Source organism: Fundulus heteroclitus, chromosome 17 (genome assembly GCF_011125445.2).
Source record: "Fundulus heteroclitus isolate FHET01 chromosome 17, MU-UCD_Fhet_4.1, whole genome shotgun sequence".
NCBI classification, from domain to species: Eukaryota; Metazoa; Chordata; class Actinopteri; order Cyprinodontiformes; family Fundulidae; genus Fundulus; species Fundulus heteroclitus.
The window spans coordinates 7,381,042-7,400,036 of NC_046377.1; the positions used below are offsets into that span (position 1 = coordinate 7,381,042).

At 40.5% G+C, this 18,995-nt stretch overlaps 1 protein-coding gene across 1 annotated transcript; it reads right to left on the reverse strand.

Moving 5' to 3' along the window:
* Window positions 1-1,711: 1,711 nt before the first annotated feature.
* Window positions 1,712-14,137, reverse strand: LOC105933850 (DENN domain-containing protein 2A). Its single transcript, XM_012873569.3, has 20 exons — window positions 13,797-14,137; window positions 13,030-13,080; window positions 10,123-11,322; window positions 9,912-10,003; window positions 8,659-8,753; window positions 8,379-8,588; window positions 8,158-8,251; window positions 8,015-8,065; window positions 7,738-7,925; window positions 6,563-6,672; window positions 6,374-6,443; window positions 5,956-6,033; window positions 5,731-5,871; window positions 4,381-4,529; window positions 3,709-3,886; window positions 3,581-3,622; window positions 3,376-3,484; window positions 2,035-2,307; window positions 1,866-1,952; window positions 1,712-1,776 (listed from the first exon to the last, which is right to left on the reverse strand). The coding sequence occupies exons 1-20, from the start codon at window positions 13,829-13,831 to the stop codon at window positions 1,745-1,747; spliced, it is 3,285 nt and encodes a 1,094-aa protein (XP_012729023.2). The 5' UTR covers window positions 13,832-14,137; the 3' UTR covers window positions 1,712-1,744.
* Window positions 14,138-18,995: the final 4,858 nt, after the last annotated feature.

Here is an 18,995-nt window from a genome sequence, read left to right on the forward strand (position 1 = left end):
TAATCTCCTTTAGTTGAATCCCAACAAAGGCCTAAACTGAGGCGAGTAAAGACTGTGGTGCTTTACAGATTTTTCTGGGCTTCTTGCGACCTCCTGGAACAGTCACCTTTGCACTAGTAAGGCTGGCCACGCTTGGAAAGGTTCACCACTGGTGCATGTTTCTGTCATTTGTGGAAAAATAACAGCTTTAGAAATGCTTTTGTAATCCTTTTCAAGACTAAAAGATAACATTATTTTTTGTTTCTCATCTGTTCTTATAGTTCTTTAGATCAGAGCATGATGTGTTGCTTTTTGAGCTCTTTCACTGCAAAAACCAAACTAAAAATAAGTAAAATTTTCTGAAAATGAGTGTATCTGTTCTTGATTTGAGCAGATAAATAAGATGATCTGCCAATATAATAGGATCTTTGCACTTAAAATAGGAACAATTCATCTCCATCATCTTATTTCAGGTGCAGGATGTCTAATTATCTTAATTTAGGGGTCAAAATACTCATTCCATTGGCAGATGATCTTATTTACCTGCTCAAATCAAGGACAAAAACATTATGTTTAAGGACATTTTACTTATTTTTAGATCTGTTTTTGCAGTGTTCAGCCTACTTTATGTTATAACTTTGTAATTTTTGATTCTGGATCTTGGGGACCAATCAGATCTGGGCATGACCCAGTGAAATTGAACCTGGCTTTCAAAGAAAAAGTGCCTAATCATGATCAAAACTCAGTTAGTTCACATTAGAAAGCAAACAAGTTGGCTGAGTCAGAGTGTATAAAAGGTTAGGGTCACTGAGGAATGCTCAGCAGGCACCAACCACGCACACGCTGTTATTTTAGACGACATGCTGCATTGCTTTGCAGTTGTGCTGTGTGCTTTATGCTGACACCGGTGTGCTGTCCTCCCTGTGGGGTAAATATCTGTTTAGTTTCCACGGGTCACAGAATCAAACAGCGAAGCTTTTGCCAACAACTCCACTCGGAGCATCTTTATAGTAAACAATGCAAAAATACCTTCAAATATACAAACATGGTAAAAATGACAGGTAACTGAATTTACTGTCGTCTACTGACACATTTAAACTGGCACACGGATGTAGGGCACAATTCCCAAAGTAGCTTCCTCTGTGAAATAAAACAGTAATCTAGGCAACATTTTCATACAGAATTATAGAAAAAAAGACAAAAAAAAAAAAAAGACATCCCAGATTAGAACGTGCAGTGCTTCGGTGGCATGTGTTTCATTTGTGTTGACCGAAAGAGACCGAAGCATTTTAGAGAAGAGGGCGAAAGTGTCGTTTTCCTCTTTCTAATTCTGCCCCCTGCTGGAAACAGAAAACTATGATGAGGAATGTTCAACAGAACTTACAATACAAACGCTTTGCAACCATAATGTCAGTCACACCACTTGGTTTTCATTTTCTAGGGTGCTTGAACTTGGCATCAGCATACAGCACAATGCCAAAAGTACAGTACCATCTCTGTTCCCGTTCGAAAGTCCTCCAACCAAGAACTAAAATATATTAAATGTCTAGGTGTCATAATCTTTCTAGGCCAAAGACTGACCAATTTTTGACTCAAAACATCTCTAGGCATGTCAGGCGTGAAGCAAAAACCGCTGCCTCCTTGGCCAACAATCCTCAAGAAGCAGGACAAGTTCCAAGAAAAAGCCTTCCGGTTATAATTCTGCTTGAGGCAGGCAATCAGGATTTTCTTCCTTTTTTTTTTTTTTTTATGTTGTCACTTTACGTTATTTCTTGGAAAGAAATTTCATTCTGTTTCCTGGAGAAACCAAGAAAGAGAAAACAAGAATAATTTAGGATAGGACTGAGTCAATATGTCGTCAGCTAAGTGATTAGAGCCATTCTTACCCAAACCTTTGAGGAACCTGTTGACCCGCCGGTGTTCGTTCTCGTTGATAGAGTCCAGATACTCCTGCACTCTCACTTCAAAGAGTCCTGTCACAGACGCGGAGGAACAAAGGCATGAATATCCTATCAGCATCCCAAACCTGAACCCCTTCTTTCTCCTTTTGGGTACCTCTGAGCGCCTGCCGATGGAGCTCCCTCTCCTGGATGAACCAGCCAAACATCTGGGTCTCCATGAAGACCTCCAAGAAGCGACGCACAGTCTTGGACGGGATTGCTTTCCGGAAGCCCTCGCGCTGAAATGAGCAGGAGGCGGGGGAGGACGAGGAGGACGAGGAATAGCCGTCTTCCCGCTCAGCGGTGATGAAGAGCGGGTAGTGTCCGACTAATTCCACGAAGAAGCGGACAAAGGCCTCCGACACGACGGTGCTTAGATGGCCAGAGTCTAGAGAGACAGGAGGAGAGGTGGATTTGATTTGATTTTCAACCAGTCAGGCTGTCCATCTCTTCAAGTCCAACCAAAACTTGGTGGTTTAGCTCATATTCATGATCACTGAGAGATTAACTTTGCCATTCTTTGAAAATCTATTCCTCCATTGTGAGATTTATTCAGTCATTGGAGCTTGGGTGGGGATTCATGTACCAAAAGCCAGTTTGCATGTTCAGGTTTCTCTTTAGCTTTAAGCGGAGTCTCAAAGAAACTGGCTTTGTGTTCTTCACAAATATGTTTCAACAGAAATCAGAGGTGCATGAAACCCCTGAAACCCCTAGCCCATGATAAAAGCTGAGGAAGCCTTTAGGGTGAGTGGTTAGACATCTTCTGTTTATTTAAGCATTTAGGATTAGATTTAAGATACTCTAAGAGGTCTCTATGGCTGGTAAGATATTGACTGCTTAGAGCAGGGGCCGACCAATTTAAGAGCAGTAGCTACTGTTTGGCAGACAAACTGAAATCTTCCTTAAATGGAAAATGTTAAGTATAAGAAAAATATTCATCTTTTAATAATCATGCTTTTTTCACTCTATAATTTCACAGTAAATAGGAACACAAATATCCAGCAAACTCTACTCAAAAGCCGACCTGGCTGCACCCCAGATCTGCCTTTAATTTACTCATTAAGCTTGGCTAAATACAGAAAGCGTTTTAAAGAGAGTGACCCAAATCCTTTTCTTATTGCTGAGAAACACACTTTTTTTTTTTCAATTCCAAGAAAATGAAAACCCGTTTGACCAACAACCCTTGCAACATTTGGAAACTGTATGCCGCTCTTTGAGCAAGGCAAACCACAAAAAGGGCTTTTTTTTTATTATATGTAACGATTTACAAAACCATTTCCAACTAAATAAGACTACTTTGCTAAACTATTGTTATTTAATTAGTTTATTGTAGAGCAGGGGGAAAAAAAGCTTAAAATGTTTTGCATTTCTAATAAAAAACATATTTTTGTGGCACTTTCAACGAAACAATTTTGTCCCACACTGCAAAAAGTTGACACTTGTTGTTTTGTCTCACCACTGACTGAATCTGCTCCTCTGTCACTGGCGAGTTCTCGTCTTCTTTCGAGAACGTTCTCCAGGGCTGACTGGAGCTTAGAAGGCAGGATTGAGTCCTCATCATCCAACTAAACGTGACAACAGAGAATGATGAGGGATATTTCTGAGCAGGCAAACACTGGTCCTGATTCGTAAAGACCTGGAACTTGGAGACGTGCACTCACTTGTCTGAGAAATCGATTATTTCCTAGATCCACGACAAGAACCTGCACAAAGACAAACTAAGCCATAACAGCGCTATTCATTTGCTCTTATTGGTGTATCCCTTAAAGTTTTATGCTTCCTGTCTGACCTCTTCCAAGGGAAGCTCGTCGAGGTGGGACAAAGAGCTGGACAGCAGGCCGACAATGAAGGGGGTCGGGGTGCAGACGATGTCGAGCATGGCTGAGGGCAGCACAGGGATGTAGGTGTGCTGCCAGATGAAGGGGTAGAGCAGAGCAACGACTGCATGGCAGCACTGGGAGAGGGTGCTGCAGGGGCAGAACAGGGGAAATTAGTGAAATCGTGCTGGGGCACTTGGTGGAAAACCATTCTACTGCCACTAGAGGATGCCAACGCTCAATGATTCCCTCAGAGAAAATCAGGCATTAATGGTTTTAGTGTTTCTTGACATCAGTGGTCTTTGCATTATTCCCCTGAGTTACTGTGATCACGGTCTCTGGCTATTCTCAGTAGAGCAAACAAACTGGCCAACAGCTCATCAGCCAAATGAGCAAATGTCACTCCTGCGTGAGCTCCCAGTCCCTGGGATGCTTCACATTTATTTAAAAACATGGGTCTGGACCACCCGCAATTTATCCAGATTTCATAATGATAACATCCTTGATTCTAGGCATAAGTCCCTGCAGCCCAGATTAATAAACAGCGGCATGAGGGCGTTCAGAGCAAAAAAAAACAACGGCAAACAGATTTTGCTTGCTGGGAAATTGAGGAAGTTGGTTGCACTGAAGGTGAACGGACCAACCTGAGCTGGTCAGCGATGAAGATCACTCTTCTTTCCAGCAGCAGAGAGCCGAACACCCGGAGGAGCAGCCGCAGACTTAGGCAGGAGAACAGACATTCAAAGTCCACGTGCTCCAGGCGGGAGTCCGAGGGCCGACACAGCTCCATCACCTGGATATTAAACAGGAATACAGTTATTCACAAATAACATTAACTCATTTAATACAATAAAAAGAGTCCCCGGAAATTCAGATTCTTCTAATCGTGTTTTAGGGGCTTTTAACAAACCACATACAAAAGAAAAAATACCTGACTGAAACATCTTCAGGATTCCTCGAAAAAGATCTGTATCATAAATGATACAGTGGACATTTATGTTGTAACAGGTATAGTCTATTTGATTAAAAAGACACACGCTACAATTTAAACTAACTTCACAAAACAATTAGTACATCCGGTTTTGAGGCAAGTACTAACATTTTGTGGACACTGTGGTGCTTAAAAAGCATGTCTCTACATTTATATGTTAGGCATTTAGGGGTTAATAATTTCTTTTAACGTGGAAAAATTTGTCGTCAAAAGGCTATTTGTTATATGGGATGATTTTTCTTTTCTTTGACATTGCATATATTTGATTTAACTACATAAAATAAGACAGATGGGTTTAAAATTCATAATAAGTGTTTGTCTTTTGTCAAATGTGCTCTAAAATGGAAACGGTATGGTTTTAGAACTGTTTTATTAAATATAAATATTTTTAAAATTATTTGGACTTAAGCTTGCCTAAATCCATATTTAGGTTTTTAGTTAAATTATGTTGATTTTAATTTTATTAGTACGGCACCGCATACATTTATTGGTACTCAAGGTAATAATATGCAAAAAAAGCTGTAAAATTTGTTTCATTAAATAGCATAATCGTAAGATGGATTTGTTTTTAATCCATTTTTTATTTGATTCATTCGGTGAGAGAAAACTTTAACTGGAACCATGTTGTTTGGTCTAGGATTTGAGGCAACTAAAACCCGAGGTGGGTTTGCTGTGAAACACAGAATGAATATGAGTGAAAGTGGCTTATGCCCACTGTTGGGTACGGTGGAGACTCTGTAAGGCTGTGGGCCTGTTTCTCTTCCAAAAGCCCACAGAACTTTGTCAGATTTAATGGCATTATGGACTCTAGAATATCAAGACATTTTAGACCAGAACAAAATCTACTGGAGTCAACAAGAAAAGCACAAGTGTTGTCCTTAGTGCTTTCACCAGGATAATGATCCAAAACATTTGATTAAACCAGTACAGAACACCTAGACGACACAATGCAGGGAAAAGAATTACAAATTCAGTAACATACACATTTCGTGGTGTTACTCACCTCAGTGCCAGAACCAGGGAGAAAGGTTTTGATGTTAATGGTTCTGCCCGGAGCTGGAAACTGGGCTTCCATGATGGCTCTCATGAACGGCTGCACGAGTGCTGGGGACAGAGCGCGCCGCCTCTCCACCTCATCCAACACCTGCCATTTATGCACACACACTATGACTTATGGGGGCTGATCTGTGATGCATCGGTGTTGGGCTGCAGAGGCAGACAGGTTCACCTTGGAGAACAGGTTGAAACAGCCGAGGTGACTGACGATGCAATAAACCTCTGGCAGCCGTCGGCCTTTTCCACTGGGCTGAAACACAAGAGACAGTTCACTTCCATTTGCAGGGAAACGCGTATTTCTCGGACCTTGAGACGTCAAAGCGCATATGTAGAACTCTTATAGACGCGTTAGGGTTTGACAGAAATGAGCCCGCTCCCTTCAGAGATCCATAAACAGGACCACATGCACACTTTCACATGCCGGGTACGGTTCCCAGTCTCACACACTTCCGCCTCGGCTCTGAGATGGACCGTTTTCCCACAGGCACGTCCACCATTTTGGCATGTTTATTTACTCAGCCGGCATTTGGTATTCAGCCACTTCCTGCTCAGTGACGGCACTCTTATTTACTCGGCCCGTTCCTATTTACCAGTAAGCGGCGGCAGTATCCGAACCTCCTGCTGCCGTCCTCCCCGGTCAAAACGAAGGAGAACATCTCGCTGTGGAAGAGAAAATGAAATTGCACATATAGAAATTACAGGCATCCGCATATAAACTATGTTGTGGATTCCAAGTTGTGTAAGGCAATAAGAGGTGTATAACATGGTGGCATTGTCACCTCGGGTACGTCTCCACTGGCTTCCAGTTTTTCGCATCGGGGAAACAGAACTGAGGAATGATCTTCAGCTGATCCTCCGTCTCCCTCATGAACTTGAAGCTTCGCTCCAACTGCAGCGTGTATGAAAACTATTCTGTTATTTCAATATCATCCTAATCCAATGGAACCGTAAAGACAAGCCTGATTACACAACTCTGTCTTGCAGTAAACTTCTGGATTAACAAGGAAAAATTAAGACATCAGCTGAATTTTTTTCCACATTTCATCACGTTAAAATCACAAACTTCAGCAAATTCTACCTGGGTTGTATGCAATAGACAAAACACACTGCATAATTGTGGAGGGGAAGGAATAGGGTGTGTGGTATTTAAATATTTTTACCTACAAAATGTGACATGCATTGCCTCCAGAACTCAACACACAGGGACAAAGTAGAGGGGAAATTATGTGCAGGTTAGGTTATGAAACAATATCACCAACTTTGAGCATTTCAGAGCTCTGTCCAATAACCTTAAAATGTAAACAGCATTGCAAGAAGGCAAATTCACAAAGACACGTTGATATGTGGATATATGTAATTTCTATCTGCTCAAATATACAGGCCATTACAGCAGAGATCCATTTGGCTAATGTGTGCCAGGAAGCTAAAGCTGCACATAGCCCTGCAGACGGCGTTTCTGTAATGAAACATGGGGGTGGTAGCATCATGCTGTGGGGATGCTTTTTTTCCACAGAGACAGGAAAAATAACTGTTTTTGGTTTTTTTATGCATTGTTTTTTATTATTGGGTAATTCTTCTTCCAGCGCTTGTTTAGAAGCTAGCAGTTCAAATCCTGCTACAATTCAACCAAGTTATATCATAGCACGAATAAAAAAGTCAATGGGGTGTGAATACTTTTGTGAGGTACTGTGTATAAAAAACCAACAGATATGGCTTTTTATTTGTTACGTTGCTTTGGATGATTGCATCCAGTAATGAGTTGAGTGAAGGGTTGTCACAATATCAATTCCCTTTGGATTTGCTGGAGACAAGCAATTTGGGGTGCTGAAACGTTAAGTCGTCTGAGGAATTTTGACCAATGTCATGAAGTTTAATTTTCCAAAATCACATGCTGTTTGCAGCCCAAAATAAAAAGAAAAAAACAACACAGCTTTAGCGCTTCTCTGCTGCTGACCTTAAGGGGGAACTGCTGTGTGACTTCTGGCAGGTAGTGGTCGCCGGCCTTTGACTTTTGCAGGGAAACAACCAGGAAGTACTCGAAAAGCTTGCGTTGGTGGCGATCCTGATCCAGGGAGCGGCTTCTGGCGTTGGAATCGTGGTAGTGGACCAACCTCTTTCTCGGCTGCCTCAGAAGGGACCGAACTGTAGCAAGACACAAAGATGAAGACCCAAAGTAAAAGATGGCTGCATAAAACTTTGAATACAGTTGCAATGTATAAATCCCGCCTTACCTTTCAATCTGTCTTCAACTTCACTCTCGGAGTCGCTGTATTCATCAGTTACTGCGAACGAAAGCCAAAAATCTACATTTTTTGTCGCCAGATATGTTTAAAGAACTCAACTAGACTTTGCAAGAGCAATCAAAAATTGAAACCTCTTCCAGAAATTGTTTCGGCATAATGATACATCCTTCGCAAATGTTTCTTCCTGGTCCGACCCTCAAATATACCGTTGATTCTCAGTACAAGCTGTTGGAGGAGGGGGGAAAGGGTCACGACAGGTGTTGAGAAAAACACTACATTTGGACTTTGATCCTGTGATTTAATAGTGGTGATGCTGGTTCGAAGGTAGGAATGTGTAAATGTGAACACAGACCGTTGGTATCCTGCGGCAGGTGCGGCTGTAGGGATCCCCAGGGATCCAGGCGGTATGTTCGCTCCCTGGCGGGGTGGACGGAGGGCTGAGCCGGAGCGGAGATGAAACGCCCCCAGCGCTGACGCCCTGAGCCACCTGGTTGGTTCTTTTCAGGTCCAGTAGCTTGAAGCTCCTGCCTGAATTCTGTCTGAAGAAATCAGGCCTGGATGCCTACAGACAGAGAACAGTTACGATGATGTAATTTAAGCTTTGGCTGCCTCCTGCGTTGCTTTGTGCGAACCTTTGTTGAATCGGCACCAGGAGACGAGGGCACGGACTGCTGCGAACACTGGCTCTCCAGCTCTATGTCTTCATATGGGTTCTCGTTGGACGAGTCTGCTGAGACAAAGTATGTTTATGTAATGTTTATATTTAAACATGATTGGTCCTCAACATGGAGTTATGCCAAGAAATGCAGTGCCTCCCAAGGGTTCGCCCGCTTGGCATGTTTCATGTTTTGTTTCCCCACAACTCGGAATTAAAAATGGATTCTTTGAGGGTTTGCAGCATTTCATTTACAGAACAGGCCTACAACTTTGATGTGTTTTTATTTTTTTCATTGTAAAGTAAACAACAAATGGGAAAAGATGACAGATAACTTCAGTGTGCATAACTATTCCCCCCCACCCTAAAGTCAGTACTTTGTAGAACCACCTTTAGCGGCAATTACAGCTTCAAGCAGCGTTGCATACGACTCCTTTATGTCTAACCACAGATTCTGAATTATGCTGAGGTCTGGACTTTGACTAGGCCATTCCAACACATTTAAATGGTTCCCCTTAAACCACTAGAGTGCTGCCTTAGCCGTATGTTTCGAATCATTGTCCTGCTGGAAGGCGAACCTCCGTCCCAGTCTCTAATCATAGGCAGACTGACTCAGATTCTGCTCAAGCATATCCATGTATTTAGCACCATCCTTCCCTCGACTCAGACTAGTTTTTCAGTCCCTGCTCCTGCAAGACATTGCATGATACTCCCATCACCATGTTTCACTGTGGAGATGCTGTTCCTTGGGGTGATGGGATGTGTTGGGTTTGCACCAGATATAGCATCTTACCAAAAAGCTCAGTTTAGTCTCATCTGACCGGAGCACCTTCCTCCATATATCTGGGGATTTGCCCACATGCCTTTTAGCAAACTTAAAACATGCCTGCCTATTTTTAGCACTAAGTAATGGCTTTTTTCTGGTCTCTCTCCCATAAAGCCCAGCTGTATGGAGTATACAGGTTATTGTGGTCCTTTAGAAAACTATTGCAGAGCCATCACATAAAATAACATTAAAAAACCTTCAAATTAAAAGTTGGTACGTCAACAAGTAGAGGAGGGGAGAGTGCTTTTGCAAGGAACTGTACTTCTATAAACTAGTAACATTTAAAAAATATTTGTCAGCACAGCCACATAAGAAGTTATAGCTCTACAATGGAAACACAAAAGCAAAAAAATGAGAAAAAAAATGAGTGAGTTAAGATTTAAGGTATGAAATGGTTGCCTGACCCATGATGTCTTCGTAGTGGTGTTCCTGAGACAGGGAGCAGGTGAAAACTGGACTGGGTGACCTTGCACAGTCTTCAAAGTCAGACTGTTTCCTGTCACAGAACAAAAGTACTTACTATTTAGATAACTGCAATAGATCAGCATGCCAAGACTCGTATAATCTCCCCATAAACATGCCGTTGAATTGGATTTGGTTCCAAACCATTTGTACCTGTTCAGGTATCTGTCAGCCCGGGGTCTCCCAAAGTGACCACAGGGAGGCTTTGAGGATGTCTTTGTGGAAATGGATGGCAGCGGAGGGAGGTTCCTCTTCCCTCTCTCCTCCCTCAAACTGCCTCCCATCGAGGCTGGATGCTGGAAGGTCCGCTTGGGTTTGGGCACTGGATTGATGGGCAGGGCGCCTGGCTCTGTGTACACATTCTCCTGGTCCTCCTTCCCCTCTCTAGCCCACTGAGCTCTACCCATAACTGCACCATCAAGTTCTTTCTGTTTCACCTCACCTTTTTTCTCCTTGCCCGGTGGGCTGAAGTAGTTTCCAAGCTCTGGAGGGGCTTTCCCACGGTTCTCCCCCAAGGTCTCTAGCGTTTTAAAAAGGGTGAATACAGCTCTTTTCTCCTCACTTGTCTGTTCCGATGATTTCTTGTCGCTGCTTTTTTTTAGGGTCCCTACTTGCTGCTTCTCAGCGGCTGGGGGAGAACAAGGCCTTGAATCGTCACTAGGAGTTTCCTTGAGACCAACATTTCTCTTACAGTCAGCTTTCGCCTGGTTGTCCCTGAGCCTAGAACCAGGATTGACCACTTGAGGCTGATCCCCCGGTTCATGAGGTGAACACGGCCTCGAATCCCCTCGAGGAGTTTTTTTGCTACCTATATGTCTCTTACAGTCAGTCTTTTCATGACTCTCACTTGACCTGGAACTACTATTGGCCGATTGAGGTTGTTTTGGCAGTCCATCAGGGGTAGAAGGCCTAGAATCACCACGCGTTACTACATTTTCTTTCCCAAGATCCTGCTTCTCCTTACTGGCTACCTTCCTGCTACTTTCAGTGCTTTGCTTATCTACACTTTTGTTGCTGCCATTTGTCAAGGAGTCAGTTCTTTTAAAGCTGCCACACTTGCTCAGGCTACCTGAAGTTAGGTGGGAAAGAGTCGATTCCTTGTTCTCCCACAGAGAGATCTTGTCCTTGATGTTGGTCCCTTTGGACTTGGGTAGTTTAGCTCCTACCATGGTGCTGTCGCTGGGGTAGGGGTCACAGACTGATCTCCTGAAATCCATCTTTAACGATTCCTGCCTCTGGTTCCACAGGTTGTCTAGAGGGGCAAAAGGTTGCTTTTCTGTCCCCTTTCTTTTTTGTCCAATGTCGTGGATTTCCACTCTCACACTCTTTCCACCAAGAAAGCCCCACGATTGCCTAAACAAGGGATAAAAGAAGATTTTTACCCATAGATTCCTGCTGAATTGGTCATTTTGATGTTGTCTCAGAAATAACTAAGGTGCAAGAATCTGACATAAAGAATTACATTCAAATACTACCACGAGACTGGAAAACCACCTCTAAAGTTTCCTGAACTTCTCATATGTTCACTGGGACTACCAATTAGAGGATGCTCAGTTTTCCTAGTGACAGTGGGAAAACTGAGCCTGAGAGTAAATGCCAAAAGACAACCTTATGAGGAGCATCTTCTTCTCATCAGCTTTGCAAAATAAACACATTCTTGGACTGGGGCCAATTTTTATTGGTCTGTTAGGTTTTAATAAATAAACGAGAGGAAATGGGAAGCCCCGGGTTAAAGGACCTTGTGTGAATGGGATGATAAAAGGCCAGATGGATGCTTTTCCTAATTTCTCAAGCTCAGGAAGTGAATCATCTTTCATCTTTTAAATTGAGTCTTCACTATTGTCTCGTATCCTGGAAACATAACCTGCCTTGGAGCAAAATGCGTAAACAACATCTCTGAGCCCAATGTCTCAGGAGAATAGCTGAATAATTTCACAGTCAATGACATGCATCTGTTCCAGCAGACAGGAATGTATTTGTAGCCCAAAACTGAAACTGCTTTCTCTAATGATTGTTCCCAGGAGCTTTAAAAATCATTATTTTCCATCAACTGACAGAGCTTTGAAAGTTGAAAGCTGTCCTCCGCACATATCCCTGAATTGTGCAGACCATCATACTCATGAAGTTCCACACAGCTTGTACATTGATTGTGATATGCACATCAGAATCATGGAGTAATATTTAAATAAACCAGCCTTAATATTAGATTTGATTTTTTTTTTTTTTTGTCCAGATGACAGGCCACATTTTATTTCCCAATTTTGTTCCTGATTTTTGGGAGAATATGTTTGCGGCTGAAGAAAACCTTTTATGTCTCTGATGAATCATCGTATGCATGCTGTTTCCTCGTTGCTCGTTTTCAGTATATCATTCTTCATTAAGCTAAAGGAGAATACCTTATTATTGTTTTATGGCAAAGCTTTGCCAGCTAACCTACGATTTGCCCTCCATATTGGATTTTCTTTCTTGACTTAGTTCATTCTCGGAGTGCACCAAAGTTTAATGCTTTTGTTTTTCTGGCATAGTTTAATGTTATTTTAAATACTGTGATATTAGATTCTCTGTAATGTTTATTAGAGTTATGGAGTTATAGGCAGGTTTTTAGGCTTTTAGGAGGAACAGTGCATGTCTGCATACAGCTGTCCAGTTTTCTGGAGATGTCTAAGGGAGTCCCTCAAGGATCAGTGATAGGCCCAGAGTTGTTTTTCCTTCTTTATAAGATTCAAAAAAGTATGTCTCCAACTGAAGTGTACCTTTATGCAGATGACACCATACTTTATTTTGCTACCTTTACACTAGGACAGGCTGTTGACCTTTCAGCTGCCACACAAGCTTCAATGTAAGGCTTAACATTTCTTCATAGTGTGAATAAAACTAAAGTAATGTCATCAGAAAATATCCTCCAACAAATATGTGGGTACTTGACAGGAAGATAGCCTTCCTTTCAAAGTGCATTTTGACCATTCAGTAAAGAAGTCAAAGTTATGCAAGTGGCTATATTTTTATATATTTTATGTAACAAAGGTTAAAAAAACAAAAGATCTGGGCCTCTGTACAAACCTGTTGACAGTGATGTTGATTCTCTCAGCAGCCTCCATGATCACTGTACACCTGCAAGAATAGTACAGAGTACATTATCATGTTTTAAAAAAAAAAAAAGTTTTACATAATTTCCCTTAGTTGTTCAAGAGCAGCTGGCAAGAATTCAGTAAAAACAACACTATATGACATGTTTGGTATTTCATGTGAAAATCTCTCGCCTTCACTCCTTATTGTTTCATTTAATGCTAATTCTTCTGCCGCTTTGTCCTCACAGGAGACTAACTATTGACCCGCGGAGTGACTAACATGCCCCACATACTTTCACATGTCTCTGAGGCCAACAATTCAAAGTTCAGTGTCCTTCATGATAGCACTTGGTAATTTCCCAGATCTGTAGCTGCTGTCATCGTTTATGGTCAGTACAGCAGCGTGCATGAGCAGAGGGACCGCATGAATCCTTAAACTGAATGACGGTGAAAAGAAAAACAAATGCGTAGTGAGGTTTAAGTAAAACACAGCTCGAGACGCCCTTAGTGGTATTATTGTTTGTTTAAAAGAAAATGCAAAAAAAAGACTTTGAAACAGAAATTACGCCAACAACCTCCTGCTTTTATCCCATTCTAACCACTTTTAACCACAACAATATATTGTGATCTAAAAAAAGAAACTCATATTGAATAGATACGACTTCTACCTATTTTTCCATTTGCAAACAAATTAGGAACAATAAACAAACCAAGAACATGTACTATCAAATGACAAAAAGATCTTTTGTTGTTTCTTACCTCCATCCATTTGATAAAAATATGGCTACCAGCATTTGCTGTTAGTAAAGCAGTATCCATCAGCATAACGTCCAGACCCCCGTAGCGTTCCATATGTAGTGAAAGACTCAAGCTGGCTTCCTAACTTGACTCAAATCTTGAGCAGATGGTAAAGAGTTTCCCTCTCCAACTAACAAACTCTGCCCCCTGACTCTGTTCTAATCTGCAGCTTTCATTCACCCCTCACTCTCCCATAACTCTGGATACAACTTCCTGCTCCTCTCCCCTCTTCTAATTCTGTCTGCCCCTCTCACAGCTGAACCAGCAGAATGAATGACTATGTCCTGATGCTCCCTGAAGCGATTCAAAAGCCACATTTTCAACCTTTGCCTGCTGGACAATTTGTTCTGCGGGACATACATCATCACGTTGAATCACTTCCCTCCAAATGTGAAGTTTTTTTTGGAATTTCTGTCCCAGCTGTTTCTTCACTACGGTTGCTTATGCAGCTGCAGCAGATCAGCCCAGCCCCGCTGCTGTATCATTTGACATTCAGAGTCCTTCATTCACTGCAAAAACTGAACTTAAAATGAGTAAAATGTTCTTAAAATTGGCGTATTTGTCCTTGATTTGAGCAGGTAAATAAGTTGATTTGCCAATAGAATAAGAGTTTTACACTTAAAATAGGAACAACTCATCTCCATCATCTTCTTTCAAGTGCAGGATGTCTAATTATCTTATTTTAAGGGTCAAAATACTCATTCCATTGGCAAATAAGCTTATTTACCTGCTCAAATCAAGGACAAATACACTCCCTTTAAGAACATTTTACTTATTTTAGATCCGTTTTTGCAGTGTTTTTCTTTTGGTTTTCTGTTAATGTATCTCTCTCTTTATATTTGCACTTTCTCCTTGCATTTTACATTTTGTTTATTCAGTGTCTTGATAAGGTGCATACCCCCTTTGACTTTGAGGCATCTTATCAAATTCAAACCACAAACTTCTGCATATTTACTTGGAATTATATGTGACACAACAACATAAATAGCATACATATGAAGTGGAAGATGAAAATATACTTGACTTTCTTACCTTTTTACAAAGAATTTGTATTCATCCCCCTTTACTTTGATAGTTATTCAAAACTTCAGCCACTTAGTTAACAGAATCCACAATTGTGTGATGTAAACTATATATATATATATCTATATTATTATATATATCTATTATATATATATATATATATACTAATATCTATATATATATATATATATATATATTACTATATATATATCCTCTCTCTCACTAATTATCTATATTAATATATCTATCATCTCTGTGTGTCTATCTCTCTCTCTCCTCTACTCATCTCTCTCTATCTCATAATTCTCTCATCTGTCTATCTCTATGTGTGTCTATCTCTCTCTCTGTCCTCTCTCTCTCTTATCGTCTCTCTATCTCTCTCTCTCTGTCTATCTCTTTTATCTCTCGGTCGCTCCTCTGTCCTCTCTCTCTCTCTACTCTCTCTCTCTCTCGTGTCACTCTCTCTCTCTCTGTCTCTATCTCTCTCTCTGGGTCTCGTCTCCTCTCTCTCTGTCTCTCTACTCTCGCTCTACTCATCTGTCTGTCTCTGTCTGTCTCTTCATTCTCTCGCTCTCATCTCTCTCTCGCTCAAAATCTCTCTACTTCGTCTCTCTCGCTCTGTACTTCTCTCGTTACGCTCATCTCTCTCCTGTCTCTCTCGCTCTTATCTAGGTCGCTCTCATCGCTCTAGCTGCTCTCTCTGTTTCTCTCTTCTCTCTCTCTGGTCTCTCTCTCTCGCTCTCTCTCATCTGTCGCTCTCTCGCTCTCTCTACTATCTCAGGCTACTCTCTCTCTCTCTATCTCCTCTCTCTCTCTCTCATCGTCTCTCTCGGTCTCTCTCTCTCTCTCTCTCTCGTCTCTCTTCTATATGTATTTTATCTCTCTAGATGTATTCTATTGTCTATCTCTCTTATCTTCTGTTGTGTTATATCTATGTCTTGTGTATTCTCTCTCTGTGTTTTATCTCTCTATATATCATAAAAACATCAGCTTTTCTAGCAGACCGGCATCCTGACACGACCACGGACGGCCTACGCGGGTGCCTGATAACTCTCGAGGAGCTACGGAGGTTTACAGCTCAGGTGGGAAAATGTGTCGACAGGACAACTGTTCAAATTTTAATGTTATGGAAGAGTAGCAGGAAGAAAGCCACAGGTGAAAGAAAGTCCTCTTTAAAGTTTGCCAAACTTTGCTTTTTTGGCCTCTATGTGTGGCCAATATTTAAAACAGCACATCATCCTGAACATACCATCCTAACACTGAAACACGGTGGTCGCAACGTCATGCTGGGAGGTTGCTTTTCATCAACACGGACAGGAAAGGTGATCTAAGTTGACGTGAAGCTGGACAGAGCTAAAAAGACTGGAACGAAAGTTTACCTTGCAGCTGGAAAGTGAAGATCCTAAATATAACCAGAGCTACAATAAAACAGTTCAGATCCCAACACATTTATGTCAGAATAGCCCAGTTAAACTCCAGAGTTAAATTAAGAATCTGTGGCAATATTTGAAAGATGATAATTGCTAAAGTTTGCCATCCAATAAGACTGAGTTTGAGCTTTTTTGTAATAAAGAAATGTCAATGACTTTAATTCCAGATGTGCAAGGCTGAGCAAAGACACCCCAGACTTGCATATGTGGCTCAAGTGAAAGGTGGTTCTAGAATCTATTGGAAGCTGAACACATGCACGCAACATTTTCAAAATATTTTTATTTGTGAATAATTTGTTGTCTAAAAAAATGCATCCTTTTTTCTACTTCATATCTACTGTTCTTTCTTCGGGTCTATAACATAAAATTCCTTTAAAATACACTGAAGCTTTTTGGGGGTTTTTAAGTAAAAGGGGAAAAAAAAGCTGAAGGGAGTATGAATACTTTTGCAAGGCACTGTAAAGATTCTGCTGATGTTATGACTAAATAAAATACTACCAAAATGTATAATCAGAGTTAAAAATATGGTTTAGTATTATTTTAAACATGAAAACACAATGTCAAAAGCTTACCTAAATTAAATGTTGGATGTCTGTCCTGGAGTCAGGCTTGAATGGCGGTTTTGGCGCTGTAGTTTTGAAGCACAGAAAGTTGCTTGAGAGCAAATGCCAGTGGCAACAGAAGGCACAGCAACAGGTGACCTCTCAGCAGCTGCCGCTATGGCAAGCCGTTTGTAAAAAGAATTCAATGTCCTTGACATCAGCTGTCGTGTTTACCTACTAGTTTGCAGCTACACTCCACTAGTTAGATACTGTATTTCCTCACATTAGTTCAATATTTGCCAATTAGTGGTAAATCTGTTCATCTGTTAAATCTCTAATTTGAACAGAAGTCATTCCACTAAGAACTGCACTAGGAGCACAAACGTTACAGCTAAAAAGCCATTTACACAGTTCAAAATGATGTGCTAATTTAGCTTCAGATAAAATCTTAATAAAATACATAGAAATGTGTGTTTGTAATGTGACAAAATTTATTCTGTTGAGTTTTATTCACAAACTGAAAATATTTACAAAGTGACAAAGTTAGCTTTTCCCTTTAAAACTGATCAAATATAGCAGATTAATAAATAAATTTACTTTCCAATGAAACATTCTTCCGCATCTTTTGCATAAATGTAATTGAACACTCACATTTTAATCATTCAGTTGTGGTCTATCTAAATTGGAACTGCAATATTTTTGGTTTGACTTCCTCATTATTCTTGCCCCACAGGCCCTCTTTTACCTCTGTTCTGAGGTGCATTTTGGTGAGATCTTTTTAAATGAAAAGGAGGCCCTTCACACCCCAGCCCCGCTGCATTTTTGTAGTATCCTAAGGGATGGTGTAAGGAATTGTGTGGTTAATACACCCAGCAAGCGAACATTTTCACTTATCCAGTTGCAGGCTCAACATCCTTCAGCTTGGACTACAAAATTGCGACAGAAAAAAAAAATGTAAATGGCAGATACGCAAAATTGGAAAGCCAGAAGACTGTGGCATAATTGTTCAGAGAACGTAATAGAGAATAGAGAAAACTGAATGGCTTGAAAAGGATGACTCAAACAGAATATAAAGCTATCTACAAAGTGCCTGGACAGACTACATTCAAAATCTCTGCATTCTTAGAGGCTTCAAGTAAGCAAAAAAATTTATTTAAGGGCTAAAAATGTATATTTTGCATGATATGTCCTCTTTTATCAGGGACATCCTTTCAGAAGTATCACACTTAAACAGGAAACGATTTAAAATATTCTAATGCCATTTTAGAGGAACTTTATTTTCAGTACTTTTACTTTCTTTTACTTACTTACTTACTTACCACTATTCTATACATAGATTAATTACACACAGACTCATGTTTTCAAGCCTTTAGTTCTGATGATGATGAGGAGGAGGATTTTCCACTTATAGCTGATGAAAATATGACATTTAAGATCAGAATATTACATTTGACTAATATAAAAGACATTTTTAATGCAGAAATGCAGGCTTGATGAAAAAGTATATTTAATACCTGCTTAGAGATTTTTATTTTTTTCAAATGTACTTTCAATCCGAAAAGCAAGCCTCACTGGGATCCACATTCCAATTTACTGAATGTGACTCAATATATGCTTTCAAATGAATACAAGTGTATCTAATTTTTTTATTTTTATTTATTTATTTTTTTGATGATGATTTTAGTTAGTGAAATATTGATTAAAGATGCATGTTTTTATTTATATAGCACCGGATTTGTATTTTCATACATTTTCACACAAATATGTCACCCTTAATTTCAATTTCATAACTTTAATCTACGGTGGCCCTGAGGTGCAAAGCACTACAACTTTAAGGAAAGCACTCCAACATTAATGAAAGCGCTACAACAATAAGAAAAGCACTCCAACTTTAAGGAAAGCACTCCAACATTAACAAAAATATTACAACATTGACAAAATCACTTCAAAATTAACAAAAGCACTTCAACATTAACGAAAGCACTCCAACAATAACGAAAGCGCTACAACATTTAGGAAAGCGCTGCAACATTAACAAACCGGAAGAGGTACATCCCAGTGGGAGACCTAAGAAATCGCTGATTGGACTACAGCTCGTTTTTACTTTTGAACCGAAAGTTATTCTGACTTTACTGTGTTTTTTAAAACCATGAATGTTCTCGGTG